We start from the raw sequence: 21137 nt of genomic DNA on the forward strand, positions 1-21137 counted from the left end.
TTGTGCACTTTATTTCTCCGGGCCCTCCTGTCCCTGAGGATCCCACAGTTTGGACAGTCTGCCCGTTGTTTCCTGGTGCAGGTGGTGACGCTGGCGGCAGATGGGACAACCTCAGGGACAGACATGCGGGAAGAGAAGCAGAATTCCGACCGACTCCTCAGCTCTGATGGAACTCGAGTCGCCTCTTGAGGGATGGCTGTGAGCAGGATTGCGTGGGGATGTGCATTCCCTGTTTGTTCCAGGGCCATTAGAGATAAATCACTTGGGAATCAAATACAAGCCAATGTCCTGTCGAGGGCCAAAATAAACCAGTTCCCTTCACCTGCAGCACCATGCTCACAGGTTTGGGTGCAGCACCCAGATCTGCATGGGGAAAGGAGGAAAAACAGACTAAACCAGCCCCAAACGGAGTGGGGAAAGCAGGAATTAAACGAGGAGCAAAGGATCTGGGTGAGCACAACTCCCAGAGCCGGGGAGGACCCGCACTGGGAGGTTTGGCAGCACCTGCCCGGCCTCGTGGAGACCTCCAGGAGTGACCGAGACAGGGCAGGAGACGGCTGGGCACACACACACACACACACACAGGCTGCGACACGGTGGGTGAAACATTGACATTTATATCGAAATATGCACTAACAGTGACTTCTACCAGCCGATGCATTTTTGCCAAAGCAGAATCACAATGGTTGTGTCCCGGGGAAGGCTTGGGGCAGCGGGTGGGCAGTGAGGGGAGGTACAGGGGCCTCCCCGCTCCTGCCTCACCCTCCCCCGGCACCTCACAAGACTCTGTCATTTCACATCTTTTGTTTATTTTCCTCTCTGCTGCATAAACACGAAACTGGACACGCTCACTCAGAGGAGGCCACAGCTCCAGCCCAGCCCCGTCCCAAGGGACATCCAGAGCTGGAATTGAAGTTTTCTCACAAGAGGCACGCAGATTTCAGCACTAGGTGAGCAGGAGGCAGAACCCCTCTTGCCCACACCTCTCAGGTGAGCAGGGCAGTTTCCTGCCAGGCAGCGACAAGCAGAGCCAAGAGCACTGAACCAGCACAGAGTGTGGCACCTCAGCAAGCCAAGCCTAAGCAGAGCCAGCAGAGCCTCTCCAGAGCCTGCCAAATTCCCCGGTCCACTCGGCACCCTGCCAACAGGGCTGGCTCACAGCGAGCACAGGGTGCCGAGCGAAGTGGGAGCTTTACTGGAGAGGACATTCCTGGTTAGCATCTCTTCAGCCAAATGCAGCAGCAGCAGCAGGGAGGGAGGGAAGCAGGGGTGCAGAGATTAAACTAGCACACAGCCTTTTCTCGCAAGCCTGGAGATGGAAAACTCTCAGGGGGCAAGAATGGGGTTTATGCTGGCTCCCCGGGAGGGCTTGGGATGGGATAAGCCCTTCCCCAGGAATTCTCCACTGCAGTATACTTTTAACATCTGATTTTCCACTTGCCCTTTCCCAATTTTTCCAGTCAGAACCTTATGGGAAGTGTGAGCAGTGTTCCCTCAAAGCCTGCCCTGCAAGGCCGTGGAGCTCCAGGGAGCAGCATCCCTGGTCATGGGGGTAGAACGGGATCCCTCCTCTCCCATGGCACTCTGCAACTCCCTGCTTCTGATCCTGGCCAGGGGAACGCTTCACCTTTCCTTCATCTGTGTGTAGATCACATATACTGGAAACAAAACACACACTATGCATGCAATCCAGGCAGGAATCCTGCTATGATCAAATCTACAGGAGGAGGGGGATGAGGTGGGACGTTAGGGGATTCCTCAACGCTAGGTCAGAGTTACACACCAGCCCCTTGGCTGCAGCAAAGGGCAGACAGACTATGTACAGTACCTATGGGCTCCAGCAAAGCCACCTGACACCTGAACACCCCTCCCTTGGAGCACGGAGTGGAGCTCTCTGTTCCTCCCAGGTTTACCCGCCTGGAATCCCGCGGGAAGCACAAACCCAGCATGGCACCACTGAGCTCCAGCTCCAGCAGGTAAGGCAGGGAGGAACAGACTTGGTTTAAAATAGGTTATCTGCAAGTTATCAATTCATCTAGGGCTCTGCCTCTCAGGTCCAAACCATTTCTTTCTGGAAGAGAAGCTATCAGTTTTAAATGAAAAGTTGTTTCACTACAACCAGCCGTCTGACCTACAAACCAAACCAATACCCACTGAGCCACAGCCCTTTAGGAGGGCACCTGCCCCTCTGGCTGCCTTGCTAGAGGTGAGGAGCAGCGTCCAGGGTAGGAGAAGCTACGCCTTCACTTCTTACTCTAAGAGGCTGTAGTTGCTCAAATGTTTATACAAGTAAACCAGTAGTGATAAGGAAATATACACCTTGGGATCTGTAAAGCTTCAGAGTGATTTAGGCCTTGCAGCCAGGGGCTCTTCATGTGGGTTTGCTTTAGAAAAAAAGGATGTAACAGTCATACTTAATAAAAAAATAGAAAAAAAACCTGCCAAGAGCCTGGGCACCTCAGAGGGATGTCTGTCAGTTCCAGAGGAGCGAGACTGCCAATTACTGGATCATTAAAATCCTACACTGAGCAACTGCTAAAAGCCAGCAACATCACGGGCAGCAGGAGCAGGGGCCAGCAGCAGCACCCAAATGGGAGCGTTCCCAGGAGAGCTGCGTGGGAGGGAAGGTGCCCCCGCTAGCAGGACTGGGGAAACGAGCACGAGACAAGCACTGGGGAGTGTTACACGAGTTCAGGTAACTGTTTGCTTCTTTAAATTTCTGAATTCCAGTTTCAAGCTGCTTCAGGAAAGGAGTGAGAAAGCAACACGTGTCATTTAACGCCCCCCCAGTAAAAAAACAAACAACAACCAACCAACCAAAAAAAAACCCCAAACAAAACAAAACAAAAAAAAACCAAAAAAACAAACAAACAAAAAAAAACCAAAAACCAAAAAACCAAACCAAAACCGCCTAAAAGGTGGAACCAAGTTTGGAAAAATGCATCTGTTCTGGCTTTTGCAAGTGGAATGTGATTCTTGTTCCCAGGCAAATACACAGAGCACGATGGCTGCAGCCAGGAACGGTGAGCCAGGAGCGGGCTGTCGGACAGGCTACAAGGGGTCTAGGACAACCACAGAGCAACAAGACATGAGAGGGGCACAGAGTGACAGTCCTGTTCTCGTTTTAAATGAGGAATGGTTTAAAAGTAAAACTCTTCAGCTAATTTCCTCCTGCAATAAAACCAACCCAGCCGGCCCTCGTATGTACAAGACCAGTTAAACATGAGCCTTCCCCCTCAAAACACTAGGTACGGACATCCGGTAACATTCTACAATGGAAAGTGCTTTAAGAAAGAAGGATTCTGTAGTGCCAGTGACAGAACTGATCTGATGGGCTGGATGATGCTCTCCACGCTGACAGCAGCGACTCAGGCCAGGGCAGCTTGTTTCTCCTCAGGGGTCTCCTCCAGCAGCTGCATGATCAGTTCGTGGAGGGGCTTGCAGACCTTGGCATAGCCCCCGCCCGTCAGGTGCAGGAAGTCGAACATGTCGTGGTAGGAGATGGTGCCATCCGAGTGCACGAAGCCCACGTCCACGTCCAGCAGCTGCACGTTGGGCAGTTTGGGGAGCGAGGCTTTGAGCAGATGGTTCACCATGGCGTTCTTCTGCCGCAGCGGGTTTGGCTTCTCTCCACGAGGTAGCAGGCCCTGGCACAAGAGGAGGCAGAAAAGAGCTCTGTGTGACTCTGATGGCATCAGGAGCCCTCCCTTCCCTTCCAATTCGGGCTGCCTGTCAAGATTTAGGATGTCTGTGACAAGAGTAACTCATTCTTTGAATCAGAGTTTGTCCATTCAGGCCTAATGTGAAATGCAAGTGAAGGAGCCAGATGAGCTACGTGCATTGACTGGCAGGGAAACTGCTTTATTTTATTTTTTAAATGTATCAGTCTGAGCTCTTTCCATACACTTTCAGCTCCTCAGCTAGACAAGCAGCAGCTTCCTTAGGACAAGGAAGCCAACTAGGATTCCCAATGCCAGCTGGGATTTGGGCACCTATTTTCCCCTCACAGGACTTCCTCAGCAACATTAATAAGTGAGATAGTTACTGGGAATGAGTCCACCCAGCTCTGGAGGGGCCAAAGGAGGGCTCTTGCAAAGCCAAGCCAGTGAGGGGAGGCACAAAGCAGAGGACAGATCAAGGGATTGCCCTCTCAGCACCGACCAGTGACTCCCAGTAAGGCAGAGGCACAGCCCAGGGAGCAGGGACGTACCAGCACGATCACTTTGGCCTGTGGCTGCTGGGTGTTTATCAGGCGCACGATGGCCTCGATTCCCCCTGCGACTTCTTCTGCTGTGTTTTCATGGTTATTTGTTCCAACCCAAACAACAATGACCTGCAAGGAGAAAAAAATGTTTGCAGCTTTTCCAGAACAAGTGGTAACAGGGCTGATGACCCTGAAATCTCTGCATAAACATCATTGTGGCCAGAGAGCTGCAGGGAGAGTTGGGCTGAAGAGTTCAGCCCCGGGGCTGGCAGTGCTCACTGCTCTCAGGGAAGGCACTTGTGCCAGGCCTGCAGCTGCAGGTGTCCTTCACCGTGCACCTGGATATCCTCACTAACTCTGCAGCTCGTACCTTGGGCTTAATGTTCTCCAGTTCACCGTTCTTCAGTCTCCATAGAACATGTCCCGTGGTGTCTCCACCAATCCCAAAATTCAGTGCATGGAGCGGTGAGAAGAGCTCTCGCCATATCTGCAAGCAGAAATCAAGGTGCTGTTTCAGAGCAGCATCCCGGCTGCGAGGCAAAGACACCACACGGTGTCCTCAAGGTCACTGAGAGAGCCACGAGCCCTGCTCTGAAAACTCACTCCACAAAGGGAATTTAGACAAGGGATGAGGTTTTATTTGGAATCAGAAGAGATGGAGCTGCTGATGTTCAAGCCCTCAGACCTGGCACAAAGGAAGGAAAGATCTCCGGAGCAGTGATTTGCTGAACTCATCAGAGCCCCAGAGTGCTGATCTATTGCAGATCACGGTGTTCCTAAGGCACTGTGCCTTTGAAGAAGGAATCTATGACCTGATTAAATCCTTCTCATCCCCAGGTAACAAAACTAGAACAAAGGGAAGCAGCTCTTGCAGAACAAAACAAGTCAGCTGCCACCATGGCAGAACAGAACTCTTCTTTCTCTCCAGAGTTTTAGGGAAGAACCAGTGGATCAATGCCTCTGGCACCCTGAATTCTACAGGGCTAAGTGTGTTCTGGCCACGCCAGTACAACCACAGGAAATTCGATGGCCCTCAGGAGGCTAGAATCTGAGAGCCGAGGGGCTGTGCACGTGTGCCAAAATGGAGGCAGTTGGTGGTGGCCTCAGAGAGGGAGGCAAGAGCAGCAAGGTAAAGCAGTGTCCAGGCACCGGGGAGTTCAGGAAGCAGGGCAGGAATGCCTCAGGAGACGGCAGCGAAAACGGGAACAGTGGAAATCATCAGTGCTACACGTGATCAGCAGCTACTGGGTTAGAGAGAGATGCTCCCATTGCTCTAATCCACCCCTCCCCTCCTCTATCCCTACCTCATACTGCTGTAGCAACTGCACCATGGAGTCCCCCACGAAGAGCACGTCGGGCTCCTTGTCCTTGCAGTCCAGGACAAACCGATTGTGCTGTTAAAGAGAGCAGCAAGGTGAGCTCCAGGTGACAATTCCTCCTGGGCATCCATCCCTGCTGCAGGACAGGGACAGCTGCCCAACCAGTTTCCCCTGCTGCCATGCCCTCCAGCACCCTTGCCTGCATTAACCCCTGAGCTGCTGGACACTGCTCCCAACTCCAAAACCCCCATGAGGATCCCGGGTTGGATGAAACTTGGTGTGGTTTAGTTTATGGCCATTGCTCCTCATCCTGTTACTGAGCATCACTGAACAGAGTCTGGCCCATCCTCTGACACCCCTTGGAGACATTTGTATGGATTCATGGGATCCCCTTTCAGTCTTGTCTGGACTAACCTGGCCCAGCTCCTGCAGGCACTCCTCATTAGAGAGAGGCTCCAGACCCCTCTTCCTTTGCTCCATCACGGCAGGACACGCAGGTGCGACAGCCACTAGCTCCAGGCTGTTGTGACCTCGGGGTCCCAAGCGTGGCCTGGGCAGCACTGGCCCAACATTCCCCCAGTACCGAGGATCCACCTGCCAGCCTTACCTGTGACATCCACCTGTCATCGCCCTGAATGTCCTCAGCAGCGTGTGGGACTGCTGCCGGGTTGGAGTCCCCCATGGCCATTCTGTTCCTGTGGAAAGAACAGTTCACACCCACTGCTTCCAGCAGCTCCCGCAGTGCCAGGGCTGGGAAAAGGCTGCTGGAATCCACTGCACAATTCCTGCCTTATTCCTGTGGGTGCTGACAGCTGGATGACAACAACAACAACACGGATGTTGCTCCACGCCAGAGTGACTCTGCACCAGACATTCCCCTGGAGCCAGGCGCCGACGGACATCCCGGCACGGAGAACAAAGCACAGCTCCGAGGATGCTCTGCAGACCCACACCTGAGCCACGCAGGGCTTCATGAACTCAGCAACAAACGCTGAGACTCCGAGGATAAGTCCCTGGATAAGCCCAGAGATCCAGCTCACAGCTGCTGAGCTCCACGGCCCAGGTGGATAATCTGGCTCTGGGAGCAGCGCATCGTGGTGGGGCTGATCCCAGAATCCCAGAACCGCTACGAGTTGGGAGGGATCTCTGAAGATCATCCAGTCCAACTCCGCTGCCAAGGCAGGGTCACCTGGAGCAGGTGACACAGAAATGCATCCAGGGGGGTTTGGAATGGGTCCAGAGAGGGAGAATCCAGGCCCTCCCTGGGCAAACGTTCCAGTGCTCTGCCACCCTCCGCGGAAAGAAATTCTTCCCCATGTTGAGGTGGAATTCGCATTTTACTTTATGGCCACTGCTCCTTGTCCTGTTGCTGGGCATCACACAGCAGAGTCTGGCACCATCCTCTGACACCCCTCGGAGATATTTGTACGGATTGATGGGATCCCTCCCAGTATTCCTTTCTCCAGACTGACCAGGCCCAGCTCCCAGCTCTCCCCAGCAGAGAGATGCTCCAGCTCTTCACCGTCTTTGCAGATCCCGAAGGATCTACAGCGGGACGAGCAGCGGGATGATGCTTCCCGCGGCCGCCGCCTGCAGCCCGGTGGGCGCACACCGCGCCCCGCGCCCATCGCGGCGGGCTGGGCTGAGCAGGGCGGGTTCCCACCGCGTCCCCCTCCCCTTCCCCCTCCCGCTGCCGCCCGCCCCCCGCGCCGGTGTCCCGGGCCGGCCCCGCCGCGCCCCGCGGTCCCCCCGCACTCACGGCGCCTGCGGCTCCTTCCCCCGCGACTCCATGGCGGGCGCGTCCCCTCCGCTCGGCCCCGCGCCTGCGCCGCTTCCGCTTCCGCTTCCCCCGCGCGCGCCCCGGCCGCCGCTTCCGCCCCGAGCCCGCGGAAGTCCCGCCCCCCCCGCCGTGACGTCACTGCACAGCTCCCGTGACGTCATGCCGCCCCGGTGGCGAGCGATGGAGTCACTCCCTGCTGGAGTGACGTCACAAGGAACCCTTTTCCTATTTACCGCGGGTTTCACCCTAAAGCCGCAGCACCTCCTGCTCCTCGCCATGACGTCGTTCTCCCACCCCTGACGTCATTCTCCCACCACGAGGAGGCGTGACCTGCATGTGGGCGGTCCCTGATGTCCCCGCAAGGAGTGATGTCACAAGTTTCCCATTATCTGTGGGTTTTGCCCCAAAACTGAAGCCGCTCCCTGGCCCCAGGGGGGCACCAGATGGGGCAGCCTCGCCATGACGTCATTCAGCTATCCCCACTGGGGAGTGACGTCAGACTCCTCTCCCATATCTCACTGGTTTCGCCCCAAATCTGCAGCACCCACCGCCCACCGCGGCCCCTCTCTGTGACGTCACTCTACAGCCCCGCAACGTCATTGTCCTCCCGAGGTGAGGCGTGACGTCACGAGCAGCAAGTTTCCCATTTCCCGCGGGTTTCTCCCCAAACCCGCAGCGCGCCTCTCTCCCCCGGCCCGCCGCCAGGGGGCGCCGTGCCCGGCCCGCTCTCCGTGACGCGCGCGGTGACGTCAGGGCCCCGCCCCCGTCGCCATGGCAGCCGCCCGCCCCCCGGCGCCCCCCCGCGGATGAGCTCACGCGGTGCCGCAGCCCCGCGGGGGGGTTCGCTCCGCGCGACAAGATGGCGGCGGCGGCTGCGGCGGGAGGAGGCGGCGGAGCGGGGGCTCCCCCCGCGGCCCCCCGGCTCTCCCCGGCCCCGCCGCCCCCGCGGCCCCCCGGGCCCGCCCGCATCGGCTACTACGAGATCGAGCGCACCATCGGCAAGGGCAACTTCGCCGTGGTGAAGCTCGCCACGCACCTGGTGACCCGCGCCAAGGTGAGTCCCCCGCGGGGGTCGCGGCGCTGCCCCGGTGAGCGGGGAGGGAGCGGGGAGCGGCCCCGAGCCTCGCCACCCCCGAGCGGGCGCTGCCGCGGAGCGGGGCCGCTGTCACGGGTGACACGGGTGTCCCCGCGGGTCCCGTGGCACCGAGATAACGTGGAGGTGGAGCGGGGGGGATGCTCCCGTGGTACCCGGGGATGCTCCCGGCGTACCGGGGGGGACACGGAGGGCAAGCGGGGAACAGGTCGTTTCTTACCGAAACGGTGAGAATCGATCGTGGCCGAGTCTTCAGGGCCGTGAGGAAGCGCAGGGAATAGCGCGAGGAAGGGCCTCCCGAGGGAGCGGCGAATCCAGGTGGATCCAGGTACGGGCGCGCTCCCAGGTGAGCCCCGGAAGATGGCAGGAGATCCGGGTGGATCCAGGCACGGGCGAGCCCTGGAGCACGGCAGGAGATCCGTGAGGAACGGCAGTATCGCTGCTGTACTCCTGATCGTGCCCGTGACACCGAGCTCCCGGAGAGGGCTTGTCCTGCTGCATGCACCAGTGCTGCTACACCGGGATCTTCCCGGGAGCTGCGGCAGGAGGAGAGCTGCTGGAAGCAGGGCTGGCATGGGAAGACAGCAGGCAGGCCTTAACCAAACCCCTGCGCTTGCCCTGCTCTTGGCTCTGTGCTGGCTCCTTGGAAGCGCTGCAGAGGGAGGACTGTGTTGGCTGGGATTGTCCCTCTGTCAGTTCCCAGGGTTGTCCCTCTGTCGCTTTCTGGGGTTGCCCTTCTGTCACTTTCAGGGATTGCCCCCCTGCCAATTTCAGGCACTGTCCCTCTGTCAGTTCCCGGGATTGCCCCTCTGTTGTCTCAGGAGTGACATTGTTTTGAAACACGAGGAGAAACCTACCATCGCCTTCGTTTGTTGGAGCTCTGGCTCTTTGCCCGGATAATAAAGTGAAATTAATTTCAGGGGCTATTTAAACATCAGTTATAACACCTCCTGGACAGTTCTTTTCAGAGCTGGGCTGTATTTGCCTGCCCTGATGGCTATTTTGTGCCTGCAAGTGCTCGATGCCACAATTTAACCTGCACTTGAGGTGTTCTGTGCTGTTGTTCTCCCCATGATAAACCTCAACCTTGCTGAGAGAAACAGGTTGATGGGTTCAGGAGCTTCGAGTGCAGGAGACTGACCCCTCTGAGTGGAGATCACTCCTGGAGAAGGAGTGATCCAACTCCAGGTTGCTTTCCTGTTCCTGTTTCCAGACTCCCTCCTCCGGTCAAGGTTTCTTCTCAGTGGTGCTGACTCTGAGGTTTGCAAAATACCAAAGCAGAGACCATCTTTTGCGTGGGAATAGTTGATTTTGTCTGAAGAATGGCAGAGTGTGCACACAGATTTTGTCTGGAAATTGTGTTCCACGTCTACAGGGCCAAGGCTGGATTTTACACGTTGGATTTGGGTGATGGAAGGGGATACTAAGCTTGGAAAGCTTTGCTTTATAGCAGCGTACACTCATTCCTACGGCCCTGGAGTGACTGAGGGTGGGTTGTGGACTTCAGGAAGCGCCTTTCTGGTGGGATGGTGAGGTGCTGGGGGCTCTGCAGTGTGGGAGGGGCTGGAGCGGCAGGTTTGACCTGCAGCATGTTCCCTGCACGGAGGAGATCCAGTCCCTGTCCCTCCGAACTCTGAGGGCTCCCCGAGCCTGGGGAAATACCTGTGCTGGAACAACTGCCATCTGTTCGGCTGAGCTGGGATAGCTTGGAGCTGAAACTTGACCTGGAAGCTTTCTCAACTCCGAGGTCAGGTTTCCTTTCAAATCCCAGTGTCTGGAGAGGAGTGCGAGTGAACGGATTGGATTCTGCCTGCAGACCCTGAGCACTGTGGGTTCAGTACTTTTCCTTTGCTGACAGAACTGTTGCTGTTGGCTCTGGGAGAGGAGTGGGGAAGGAGAAAGGAGCTGCTTGGTTCAGGCTCTGGGACTCGTGAGGTTGGAGGGGAGGTGTTGATGTAAATGCATTGGAAAGGGCAAATCCTTACAGGGAAGCGTTTTTGACTGGCAGCAGAAATACAAAATAATGCTACTGTGAGCTTGTCTTCATCACAGTTACACTTTTAACACTTTGACTTAATGGAAACAACTTGGAAGTGAGTAAAACCTTGGCAGAATGATCCCATTTAGGGATCTGAAAGAATTCTTTGATCACGAAACGCAAGCACAGCCCAGTTGCTGCCTGTGCTGGCAGCCCCTTCCTGAGGTGATCCCACTCTCGACGTAGTAGCTGCGTAAGAGAACCGGGCAGTTCAAATATAGCCACCAAATCCCTGCACAAACTTGACCCCGTGTCACATTCTCTTAGAGAAAAGCGAGTTTGCTCGTCATGGCCCCTCCTTGGGAACCGGGCTCCTCCACTGTCTCAGAAGGAATTCCACTGCGAGTGTCTGGGCGAGCTTGGAAATAGATGTACCCCGTGATACTGGGCCTTTTCCAGAAGGTGAAATTAATGACGGCGTGGGCTGGTGTCCATTGCTGAGCCTGGAGGTAGAGGTGGTCTGTGGATGAGTGTTGGATCCTGTTTTCCTTTCTGATGGACATTTACCAGGTCGAGTGGACTTTGACATGACAGCTCCAGATAGCAGCCAGAGCATTCCTGGCTTGTGTCCCCTTTTCCCTAAAAAAAAAAAAAAGTGGAGGGTAGTTGGGTGCTTGGTCTGATCTTAAAGGACTGGGATTTTCCTGGCCCTTGGGAATTGAGCACTGCGTTTATTTAGAGAGAGGAGCAGAGCGCCCAGCCCTGCTGGGCTGGCACGTTCTGCTGACACCAAATGTTGCAGTTTACATAGAACTGCATTTCAGGAGCTGAATGTGGGTCAGCAGTGCTGGGGACACTGAGGAAGGGGAATGTTAATCATCCCAAAGGGCAGGAGGCCTGTATTCATAATTGTCTCTGCTGGAGCCGATGGAATAGAAAGGAACAGTTGGCAATTTACATTCAGTCCCTGCCCATGCAAAGTTGGACTCTTGTGCTCTGTCAGAGCTGCTCTGATGGCTGGGCAGGAGCTGGAGCCACTTCTCTGACCAGGATGAATTGGGCACCTGCAGGATATCTTGCTGCATCCCTCCTTCTGTCCCCCTTTCCTTTGTCTCTTCTCGTCTTTTACAAGAAACCCTTGTTTCCGTGCTAAAAACCTTCAGAGTGACCTGCTGAATGAATTGTTTTCCACAGAGTTTCCATTTATAAATCATCCAAGTGACTTCATTAGAACTCCAGCTCTGTTCAGACACTGGGGTCATTCTTAATGCCACATTTTTTCATAAGAGCTGGTCAGGGAATGTTCATGAGTGTGCCGAGGAACACATACCTTATGTTCCTGTGCTCTTTGGGTGTTGTGTTTGAGTCTTCAGGAGCTGTTGGGGCTGAGGAGGACAGAGAGGGATGCTGTGGTTGCTGGGCACTGCTGAGAGCTCTCTGCTCTCCTGGTTCCGTCCCTTCCATCAGCTCCATGTGGCTGGAGGCGCAGCCGGAGCACGGAGCAGCGCGCACCTGCCGTGGTTGCACTGCACTCGCGGAGCGTTTCACTGGGAGATGAGGAGTCACTTTCGCATCCATCTTTCTCTAGAAATGGAATTGACGGTCCTGGGAGAGCACAGCTCCTTCCCAACTGCAGTGATCTTCCTGCTGTGCTGCCTTAGCTTCTTCCAGCCTGGCTGTCAGCTTAGGTTTCAGTTAAATTTCAGTAATATCTGTATGGGCAAAGCTCGGAGTGAGTTTCACTGGCTGTGTGTCATGGGATCCTGTTTGAGGAGTACCTGGAGTTGTTTTACTGGACAGTAACCCAAATCCTGATGCTTTAATCCTTGGCAGAACACAGCCCTTCTACCAGCACAAATACAACTGGAGAAAGGCTAGAATTGAGTTTATTTTTTTTTAAGGTTTTTAAGGAGCTAAGCCTTTTCTGGAGAATGGGAGGCAGCTCTGCCCTCCCTGGGAGAGGACGTTCCCTTCCATGCGAGAACAGGCTTAGTTTCTGTGGTTTGTGTTTGGGTGAGTTGGAGTCATCAGTGGAACACATTTTTCACCAGAGTTCTTGGAGGTGGGCACTGTGGCACCGAAACCCAGGATGGAAAGCGGGCTGGCAGACTCCATGGAGAGTTGGGCTTTGCTCTGGGAGGACTCAGGCTGCGTTTGGTGCGCTCTGGTCTCTGAGCACGAGGACTTGCCTGGATTTCTCTCCTCAGATGCAAAGCGCTCTCAGCCCAGAGGGTGGAAAAGTCTTGGTGGCTGCTCTGTCCTGCTCTCCCGACCTCGGATGTGCAGCAGTGAGGCACGTGGCTCTGGGCTGACTGAGGATTGTTCCCTGCAGCCAGCATGCCCGTGTGATAAGCCCGTGCTGGCACTGCCCTGACTCATCGTCCTCGTGTCAGATGGAATTGTTCAATACCGGTGCCACATGTTTCGTAATGACCCACGCAAGGGCCTCGCCTGGTCATCTTTCATCAGTCATTTTCCTTTTCTTTGCAGTGTTTGGTGGTGCTGCACCTGTCCTGCTTCTGATTTCTCCTGGCCATAAGGAAAGCTGATGGCTGTGGATGGCTAATTCCTCAGGCAGCATTATCCTGCTGCTCACAGGGCCCTTGTTCTCCTCGCTTGTGTGCTGCAGGAGAGTTGTATTTTAGTTCTCATTTGGTGGGGAGATTAAGTAAAAGCCTAAAAGCTAGAAATGAACTTTGGCTAAGCAGAGTTGCCACAGTGGGGATAAGAGGGAGTATTTCCTAAAACCTCAGAGAGCCATTGCCTGTATCAACTGTACTAAAGTACTGACATTTTATGTTTCATTACAATGTTTTTCTTGCTGTAGCAAATAACATTTGATTACCAAGATGTTAATGCCAGAGCATGATTGAATTGGAGACCAGGCTGCTTCTTCAGATGCTAACAGGTGGAAACAGGAGAGCCAGCTGACAGTGGGCAGGGTGAGCTAGGGGGCCTGTGGCACGTGTCCTGAGCCTTTTTGGGCAGGGAGAATATTCTAAGAGAGCCAGGATAATTAATACCTACTTCTCAGCTTTGTGGCTGTTAGCTTGTTCGGGGGGTGAGGTGGGTACAACTTTTGTACCTCTTCAACCTGGCTGCTTCCCACCTCCTGTCTGGAGGTCCTTCCTCCCGAGTAGTTGCTGTACCAGAGCTTTGGGGCTGCTGCAGCAGGAGGCAATCAACACCTGAAGGACGAGGTGGTGGCACCTTTGGGCAGGTACAGAGGCTGCCTCTGTGAGGAAAAGCCACTGACAGGAGCAGGAGGAGGAATGGCTGTGACACAGACAGGAATCGGTGTCTCTTTTCCAGGAGGGTCTCACAGAGGTTTGGTGAATGCTGCGGAGGCCTAATGAGGGTTTCTAGAAGCTGTCTCCTCATTTGTGTTTGAAGGAGGAATTACGTGAGAGGGAAATAAGGAAATGGCAGTGTGTTGCTGGGAGACTGGGCTCCTTGGGTATTAGACATTTTCACAGAGAAGCAGCTCTAAGCTCCTTTTCCCCACGTCCTCTTGCTGGGTCCTGTATCAGCCCTGTGCAGTGGCTGTACAGGGTGCTGCCCCTTCTTGCTCTCACCAAGATGATTGCGTAACAACTCTGTGTTTTTTCCCCATGAAAGTAAAGCTTTGGGAAGTTGCTCCAGCGTTGCCAGCGGAGTAGAATTCACAGTTTGTGGTGGAAGTTCTCCCTGGCTGAAGAGACTCTCATGGGAGTTGTGACTTCCCTGTGTGACCGTGGTGGGTCTTGTGGTCTGCACACCCCCGGCAAGATGCTCCCTTTAGCTGAACCTGCACAAGCAAGGGTTGAACCGGCTCCAGAGTCTCTCTTTGGGGCTTGCACAGGTTTAAATAGCACAATTTGGAGATTCTCTAGTTAAGCTGATGCCTTTTCCTGGTCTTAAAATCAAGAGTCATACACGGTTAGAAGGGGAAAAGGGATTTTACCTTGGTATTTATTTTAAGGATCCTCAGGTGCACACGTCCAGGTCATATGCACCGAGATGCACCCCGCCAAATGCCCACCCCAAAAGATCGGGTATATCATTATAGGTGTTACTAATTAGCAGATCTATCAAAGATTCCCCAATGAGAGGCTCAGGTGAGCCCCCCTCCCCAAGGAGCCTTCCCCTGGATGGTTCTATCTTGGTTTACAGAATGTGTTCTGGAGAGGACCTTGGGCTCTGGGGCACACTGATCCCCAGCTACAAAGCTTCTAAAATGTTGAGTCTCTCAGCTTGACAAACAAGTCCAAGAATGTAGGCAAAAAGCACTGAGAATACAGAAGTTGTAAAAAAGGTATAACAGGGGTATAAAAGAAAAGGCAAAAAATCTTCATGGCATCAAAGCCATTGTACTCATTTAATGCAGTCAGGACCTTTTAGCTGATCCCAGTCTAGGGGTTTAATATGCTGTGTTAACACTTAAATGAAGAAACCACTGAAGGGCTGATTCATTATTAGTCATTATCTGTCTTTTTCTGGTAATTCTGACCCCAAGTCTCTCTAGTTGAGGCTAAACCTTGCCCTCTCTCCTAAATGGCCATCAAAAGGGTTCAGTGAAAAGGGAATTATGTGGCTTCAGCCAAGTTTCAAAGCAGTCGAATCATGCTATCCCACACAAACAAACTCCCACAGCCAGTGGAACTGACACGTTGAGCTCAAAAATAGCCCAGCATGTGGGGGGGGAGCCGAGCTGAGCTCTGTTCTGCACGTCAGAGGATGGGCAGGAGATGCTGGGACAGTGCAGCAGCAGAGTTAGGTCTCACTGGAGCCTGTTGGATCTGGCTGGGTGTTACCTTGAAGCATTGGGTTCTTTCAGAGCACGTGGTCTGATCACAGAGAAATGTTGCTGATTCTTCTGGTTATTCTCTGCTTCCAGTGTTGGGGACAATTTCCAGCCAGGGCAGCTGCGGCTTGGAAGAACTGTAGGAAGGAGCAGGTGTGTTGGGAGTGAGTCCAGCATCCCTCTGTGTGAGATGTGCGACTTCATCATGGGGAGGTGGCTTAGGCCTGCATTTTGTGGCCATGGAGGCTTTGATTACTGGCATAACTTGGTGGCAGGAGGGCAGATGCACTTCTTGGAAGTGCTTTGGCCATGGAAGGTTTGAAATGAAGGTATAAATATGAGCATTGGTTCATGCCCCTCAGCTGGAGTGCGTTCAGGAGTGGCTGCCTGTGCAGGGTTTGTGGTGGCAAATGCAGCACTGGGAAACCTCCCCATGGGATTTGGGAGCTGGAGTTGCTGAGAATCTGTCTGAAGGAGCGGGCGAGTAAGGTGGGGATGCAGATGCAGAAACCAGACGTGCTCTGGCACAGTGGAAGGCGCAGCTGCAGCGGGTTGTGGTTCACCTGGCCTGGGATGGGAGTGCTGGGGTCAGCTTGTCCAGAGGGTGATTCAGCAGAGCCTGCAGTAGGTCAGCTGGGCCACGGAGAGAAAGAAACTGGCTGTGTCTTTCCAGGGACTGGAATGGGAGCCTAACCAGCTTCCCAAATCCTGCCTTGGCTGTCTAACTAGGGCCTGCTGACAGGAGCGAGCTGCGTGTGTTGAGTTACCACCTTGATTTGCAGATGGATGGAGGGACTGGCCTGAATGCTGGTGTTGTGCAACGCAGGAGGTGGCTGTCCCTGACAGCCCAGTTGGGTGTTTCCATTGTAGTTCGGGATCAACTCGACGTTTGCCGCTCTCCTGTATGGTTTGGCTCTGCCTTCAGCTCCTTAAAGCGTCTGCTGCAGTTATAGGGCATTAATTACAGTACATTTTGAAGATGGTTTAGAAGAAAAGGAGTCTGTGGGGTATCAGCGTGCGACTGCAGGCCCGGAGCTGGAGGCCGGCGTGGTTTGACAGGGAGCCAGGCCCAGGACGACTGTCAGAGCTCCATTAGCCGAGCGCACGCCTCGGCGCTGCTGGGAATACAGAGAATGCGGGGCTGCCGCAGCCGATTAAAGTGTTTCAATTAAAGTCTGGATTTGGAGGCTGTGTGCGTCTGCTGCCTTTCAGCAAGCAGATGGATGTTTCTTGTCTCCTTCCAATAACTTTTAAAATGTGGTCGGTCCTGTTGGAAGGAGTTCTGAATGAGAGGGACGCAGCGAGGTGTTTGCAAGGCTGGGAAAGTGTGTCTGGATTTCTGCAGCAGAAGGGAAGACACACTTTTTCCAGGTTTTTCCTTACCTAAACAAGTCAGTCTCCGCTTGTCCTGGCTTTTAGGCTGTCGTGGGCTTTCAGCCATGCCTTTTCCTGCGTAACCTCTGTCCGTTCAGAGTGTTATGTGTGGGAATACCTTTGGAATGTGTATGGAGGATAGCAGGGATGGGTGTGTGACAGACCCATGGGCATCACACTGTGGGCACAAGGGGTTGTTTTAAGGTTCTGGGATCTGCTGTCGTGTAACCTGAAGCGTTTCTGAGTTTTTTGCCTGTGTTCAGGGTCATCAGGTGCTTCCAGGGGTGTTTCTGGCCCCTCTCAGGGGACAGTATCTTTGGAGCTCTGAGGCTTCTTGCTGTTGGGCAAAGGCAGCTGAATTGAAGCCGATGCCTAAAAACGAATTGTGGCATTTCGCAACATGAAGTGTTTCTAATGGAAGGAGTACGTTTATGAGCTGTGTGTCATTGTGTGTGAAGTGTGATCAGATAACACACTGAATTGCAGCAGTGAGCCTAATTGGAGCTGGTTCCTGTCTGTGGGATGGAAGGATACAGTCTGTTCAGGTGTCATGCTGCTCCTGCAGGCTTGCAGGAGTCTGGAGCGGTGCTGATGCTCAGGGTACCCTTGCCAGGTAGGCAGAGCCAGTTAGATCTTCTGTGATACAGTCTTCAGACAGTGACAGTGAAGAATTAGGGGAAAAAAATGCCTCTTGTCACATGTATATCTAAATTCTTAAGGATGTTTGTCTGTGCCTTCCTTCAGCTGAAATAATTAGTGCTATAGGAAAGGGTTTGCTTTTGTCAGTCACTGTGACAGTGTAATCACGTCTCCGTGTGCCCCAAATTTTCATTTAAGCTCACAGCGCTGGCAGCAACTGAAGATGAAAAGTATTAGTCTTGGTACTTAGTCTTTCCTCTCTAGATGTGCTTGTAGGAAATCCTTGGGCTGTAATCTTGCAAGTGGCTCTGTCAAGGTTATCAGCCTGGCTGGAGTGCTGCTGACGGACGGGCTCTGGGCAGCCTGCGCGGCTTTTCCCGGCTCCCACTGAGCAACCGCTGCTGCCGGGAATTGTCCCGGCCTCTGCCCTGCCTTGGACAGAGCAAGGATCATGTGCTGGCTGATTTATGGCAGGTTCTCTCATTCCCAGGTGGCCGGCAGACAATGGTGCTCTTTTGCGGGAAGCTCCTGTTGTAGCCGGTGTCCTGTGCACCCCGAGGCTGGAGCAGCTGCGCCTGCTTTCAGCAGTTCTGGAGGTCGGAGGACTCCCCCAGCAAACTGATTATGATACAGCTTAGCTTGTGCTCTGTTTCTTTGCACATGTAAATGTACCATTAGTGAAATCGAATTGCTCCCCAGCAGCCATGAAGGAGCATGTTCTCAGCTCTACAAAGGCCATCTATGTTCTCCCATCTCTCTGACACAGTGAGGGGGTTGTCACTCGTACAGCAACTGTTTGTTTTCAAGCACAGTCTCATTGGAAACCAATAAAAATCATTCTGATTCATTCTCTGTACGAGGATTTTAATACTTGCCTTCCACAGAGGCTGTTTTTCCCCTTGAGCTGCTCTAGGAAGTGTAAGATTAAAAAAAAATCCAAAGACTTTTCCTTTCTGTTGGTTAATTCAGCTGGTTTATGTTAGAAACAAAGTGCAGAGCTGGTGGAGAAGGAAACCACGGTCGCTCCCTCCCCCTTGCTGCAGCGTGGGTGTCGTGTGCCCACTGCCCTGGCAGAGCTGAGGTACACGGGGAAACCTGTGCTTAGTCAGAACAAAATATTCATGTGTTTTTCATCCAAGCTGAGACTCCCATTACACAGTAAGATGACAAGTGAAGGCTGACTATAGGTATTTTCCCACTCAGTGGGCGCTTGTGCAGTTTCTGAGTCATCAGCTGACAGTGTGGGCCTTAGTCTCTGCTTTTCCTTGTGTGTGTGTGCTGCTGGTCCCAGTTTGGTTCCACAGACACAACTGGATCCTTGTTTTCACTTACCATTGACACAGTCGGGAATGGACTTGGTCCCTTCATGTGAACCCAAAGGAAAATGTGGTGGTTTGGTGACTGCAGTCTGGGATTTGAAATGCACCACCTTCTTTTAAGGTAAGGGTGGGATACAGCCCCTAATTATGACATCACTGAATTGTCTAGTTCCTTTCTGAATGATGGTAAAATCTCTTGAACTTTTGTAGGGCTTAAAGGCTGATGGGTTTAGGATATTTAGGAGGTGTAACTACAGTTGCCCGGAAAAGTGCTGTTGGCAGTGACCAGCAGTGGCTGGATCTGTTCCTCGTTTCTGGGGGGTGTTGGGGTTCCTTGTGCTGTGCCATGGCAGTGAGGTGCAAAGCAGCAGTTTTAGTGCAGCAGGAAATTAGTGGGAAAACTAAACGTGTCAAAGCTTTCACCATGGCAACAAAGCCCAGCTGGCTCGCAGCGCAGCGAGACGAAAGCGGGTCGGGTCTGCACAGAGCAAGGTGGGAGCCTGCTCCAGGCTGAGTGTCTCCAAACCTGCCCCTTGTCCTAGGGAAAGGGCTGGTAAGGTGATGAACATCAGGATTTGGAGTTGGGGATTAGAAGCGTGCTCTGCTGATCTCATTCTTAAGTCACCAAAGCACCTGACTTCGGAAGTGCCCACAGCCCGAAGGGTGCAGGGAGGTCAAGGAGTGTTTGGACAACGCTCTCAGGCATGGTGGGATTCTTGGGGCTGTCCCGTGCAGGGCCAGGAGTTCGACTTCATGGGTCCCTTCTGACTCAGGATATTCTATGATTCTGTGCTTTTGAAAGGCTGCAGTGGATGGGAATGTTTTCACTCAGATTGTTTCCTTTTCCCTGAAACTGTTTGTAAATAACAGAGAGGTTGTAAGTCTGCCTTGTGTGACAGTGCCCAGACACAGCTGCTCAATTCTTCAGCTCTTTCTCTTGGATTTGTGAGCAGCCCAGAGGTTGCACGAGCGCTAAGTCACGTTCTGATGGCACACCATCAGTTTGCTTATCTGCCTTCTCATTCCATGTGTTCCAACATTTTGAGCTCTTCGGTGAGGTCGGCACAAAGAGGGTTGAGAGCACCGGCATTGCCAGTGACACGTGGAAGGGCTATCTGTGCTTCTGTCCCCCCAACAGCGTCTCTCAACGCATGGTTTGGCCGTCCCCAGCCAGGCTCAGCAGCAGGCCCTGCATGATGCTCCCGCCGTGCTGCTGCTCAGGAGTTGTTTTCCTCATAATTGAGCGGGATATTAAAAGGTTTATGGTTTACAGTTACAGGCGTTGCTCCGGCTGGAGGAGCGTTGAAATCGATACAGCAATTACTGCCCGGCTCATCACGGGTTGTGACTCTCACATGCTTGGGGAGACAAAAGTGGAAGTGGCTGGAGGAGTGCCACCAGCAGGGTGGCCACGGGCTCACCTCCAAGCCAGGGATGGGGTGCTGGGCAGCATTCCTGAGCCGGGGACAGGGTGCTGGGCAGGCACCCAGCACCCGCCTGCCCCGAGCCCCTCGGAGGCACACAGAGAACTCGCAATTGGGCTGGCAGTTTTGCAGAGCACGAATATTAAAAGAAAAAAAAAGCAACTTTAGAAGTGCTCTAAGAGCAAGAGTATTTTATACAATTTTCTTGTTCTTGTCATCTTCTCTTTGCATTCGTCATCCAGGCTGGGACTGCAGCTGAAGGAGGGTAATGGCAGCAGTGACCAGGCCTGGGTGGCCATGGTCGGGAAGCGCTGCTTCCTGCCGGATTTGCATCCCAAGCCCTAAGTCAGCACTTCGGGGCTGTGTGTGGTAGGGTGCCCTGGCTTGTTGGAGTGAGTCATCATTCAAATAGTCACCAGAGCAAACGTGCTTGTCCAAACAGGAGCAGCTCTGCAGAGGCACCCCGGCTGCTCTGTCTGAGGCGAGCAGCAGAACGCTTCTTGTTTTACCACCTGCAGCTCTCCAAAGTCCCAGACCCAGCGCAGTCGCCGGTGTGGTAGCACCGCCTTCCCTGCTGCCTGGAACAAAGCTTGCTTCCTGTGCTCCGAGGTCAGATCCTATCGCCTTGGAGGGAGCGGTGCTTTGGGCCAAGCAGATGTTTTCCTCGCCGGGCCCCAGAACAAAGGCTGCTCTGCGCATTCTGCCATGGTGCCTCCTGCCCCTCGCCGGTGCAAACCTCAGCTGTGCACCTGAGTGTTGGGATTCAGTGCTGGGATGGATGCTCCAGCGGTTTTGTTAGAATAGGAGTATCAACTCCCAATTAAAATGGTGATTAAGATAGCTTTTTATTTTTAGCTAGGCTTTTTTTTCTTATCTTAAATGTGTTTTAAGATCTTGAACAGCAATTCCAGTCTTCTGTTTGCTTTGATCCTTTGGTTTCAGGAGAGGCTGAGAGCAGCTCTGCAGTAATGGCATGTGTCACAGGAGCTTTGTTTGAGCTCTCAGAGCCCCGTGCTCCTAATTCAGGGCTGGAGTAAGAAGTGTTTATGATGTGTGACTTGAGTGAGTCACCTCGAGTTGGAGGCAGCTGTCAGCCACAGCGACCTGCACAGCCCAGCCCATGTGCACTACACCTGGCTGGGGCTATCCCGAGCAGGGCAGCTCAGCAGGCTCCTGGCTGGGGCTCCACTCCGTCTGTCACACAGAAACCATTAAAGTTGTGTG

General features: G+C 53.6%; 2 protein-coding genes across 5 annotated transcripts in view; one reads left to right on the plus strand and one right to left on the minus strand.

The window, feature by feature from the left end:
• Window positions 1-95: 95 nt before the first annotated feature.
• PAFAH1B2 (platelet activating factor acetylhydrolase 1b catalytic subunit 2) lies at window positions 96-7348 on the minus strand. The gene is made up of 6 exons (XM_082296843.1): window positions 7283-7348; window positions 6131-6218; window positions 5509-5598; window positions 4575-4691; window positions 4211-4333; window positions 96-3647 (listed from the first exon to the last, which is right to left on the minus strand). Exons 1-6 carry the CDS (start codon window positions 7312-7314, stop codon window positions 3369-3371), a joined length of 729 nt encoding a protein of 242 aa, XP_082152969.1. The 5' UTR covers window positions 7315-7348; the 3' UTR covers window positions 96-3368.
• An 811-nt stretch (window positions 7349-8159) lies between these two features.
• The window catches only part of SIK3 (SIK family kinase 3), a 70874-nt gene continuing 57896 nt past the window's right edge, over window positions 8160-21137 (plus strand). For all 4 annotated transcript variants that reach the window (XM_082296850.1, XM_082296852.1, XM_082296851.1 and 1 more), the window contains exon 1: window positions 8160-8357. In XM_082296850.1, coding sequence (XP_082152976.1) covers window positions 8163-8357 — 195 coding nt within the window. In that variant the 5' untranslated portion in view covers window positions 8160-8162. The remainder of the gene's footprint in view (window positions 8358-21137) is intronic.

This window comes from Coloeus monedula (assembly GCF_965178545.1).
Source record: "Coloeus monedula genome assembly, chromosome: 25".
NCBI lineage: Eukaryota > Metazoa > Chordata > Aves > Passeriformes > Corvidae > Coloeus > Coloeus monedula.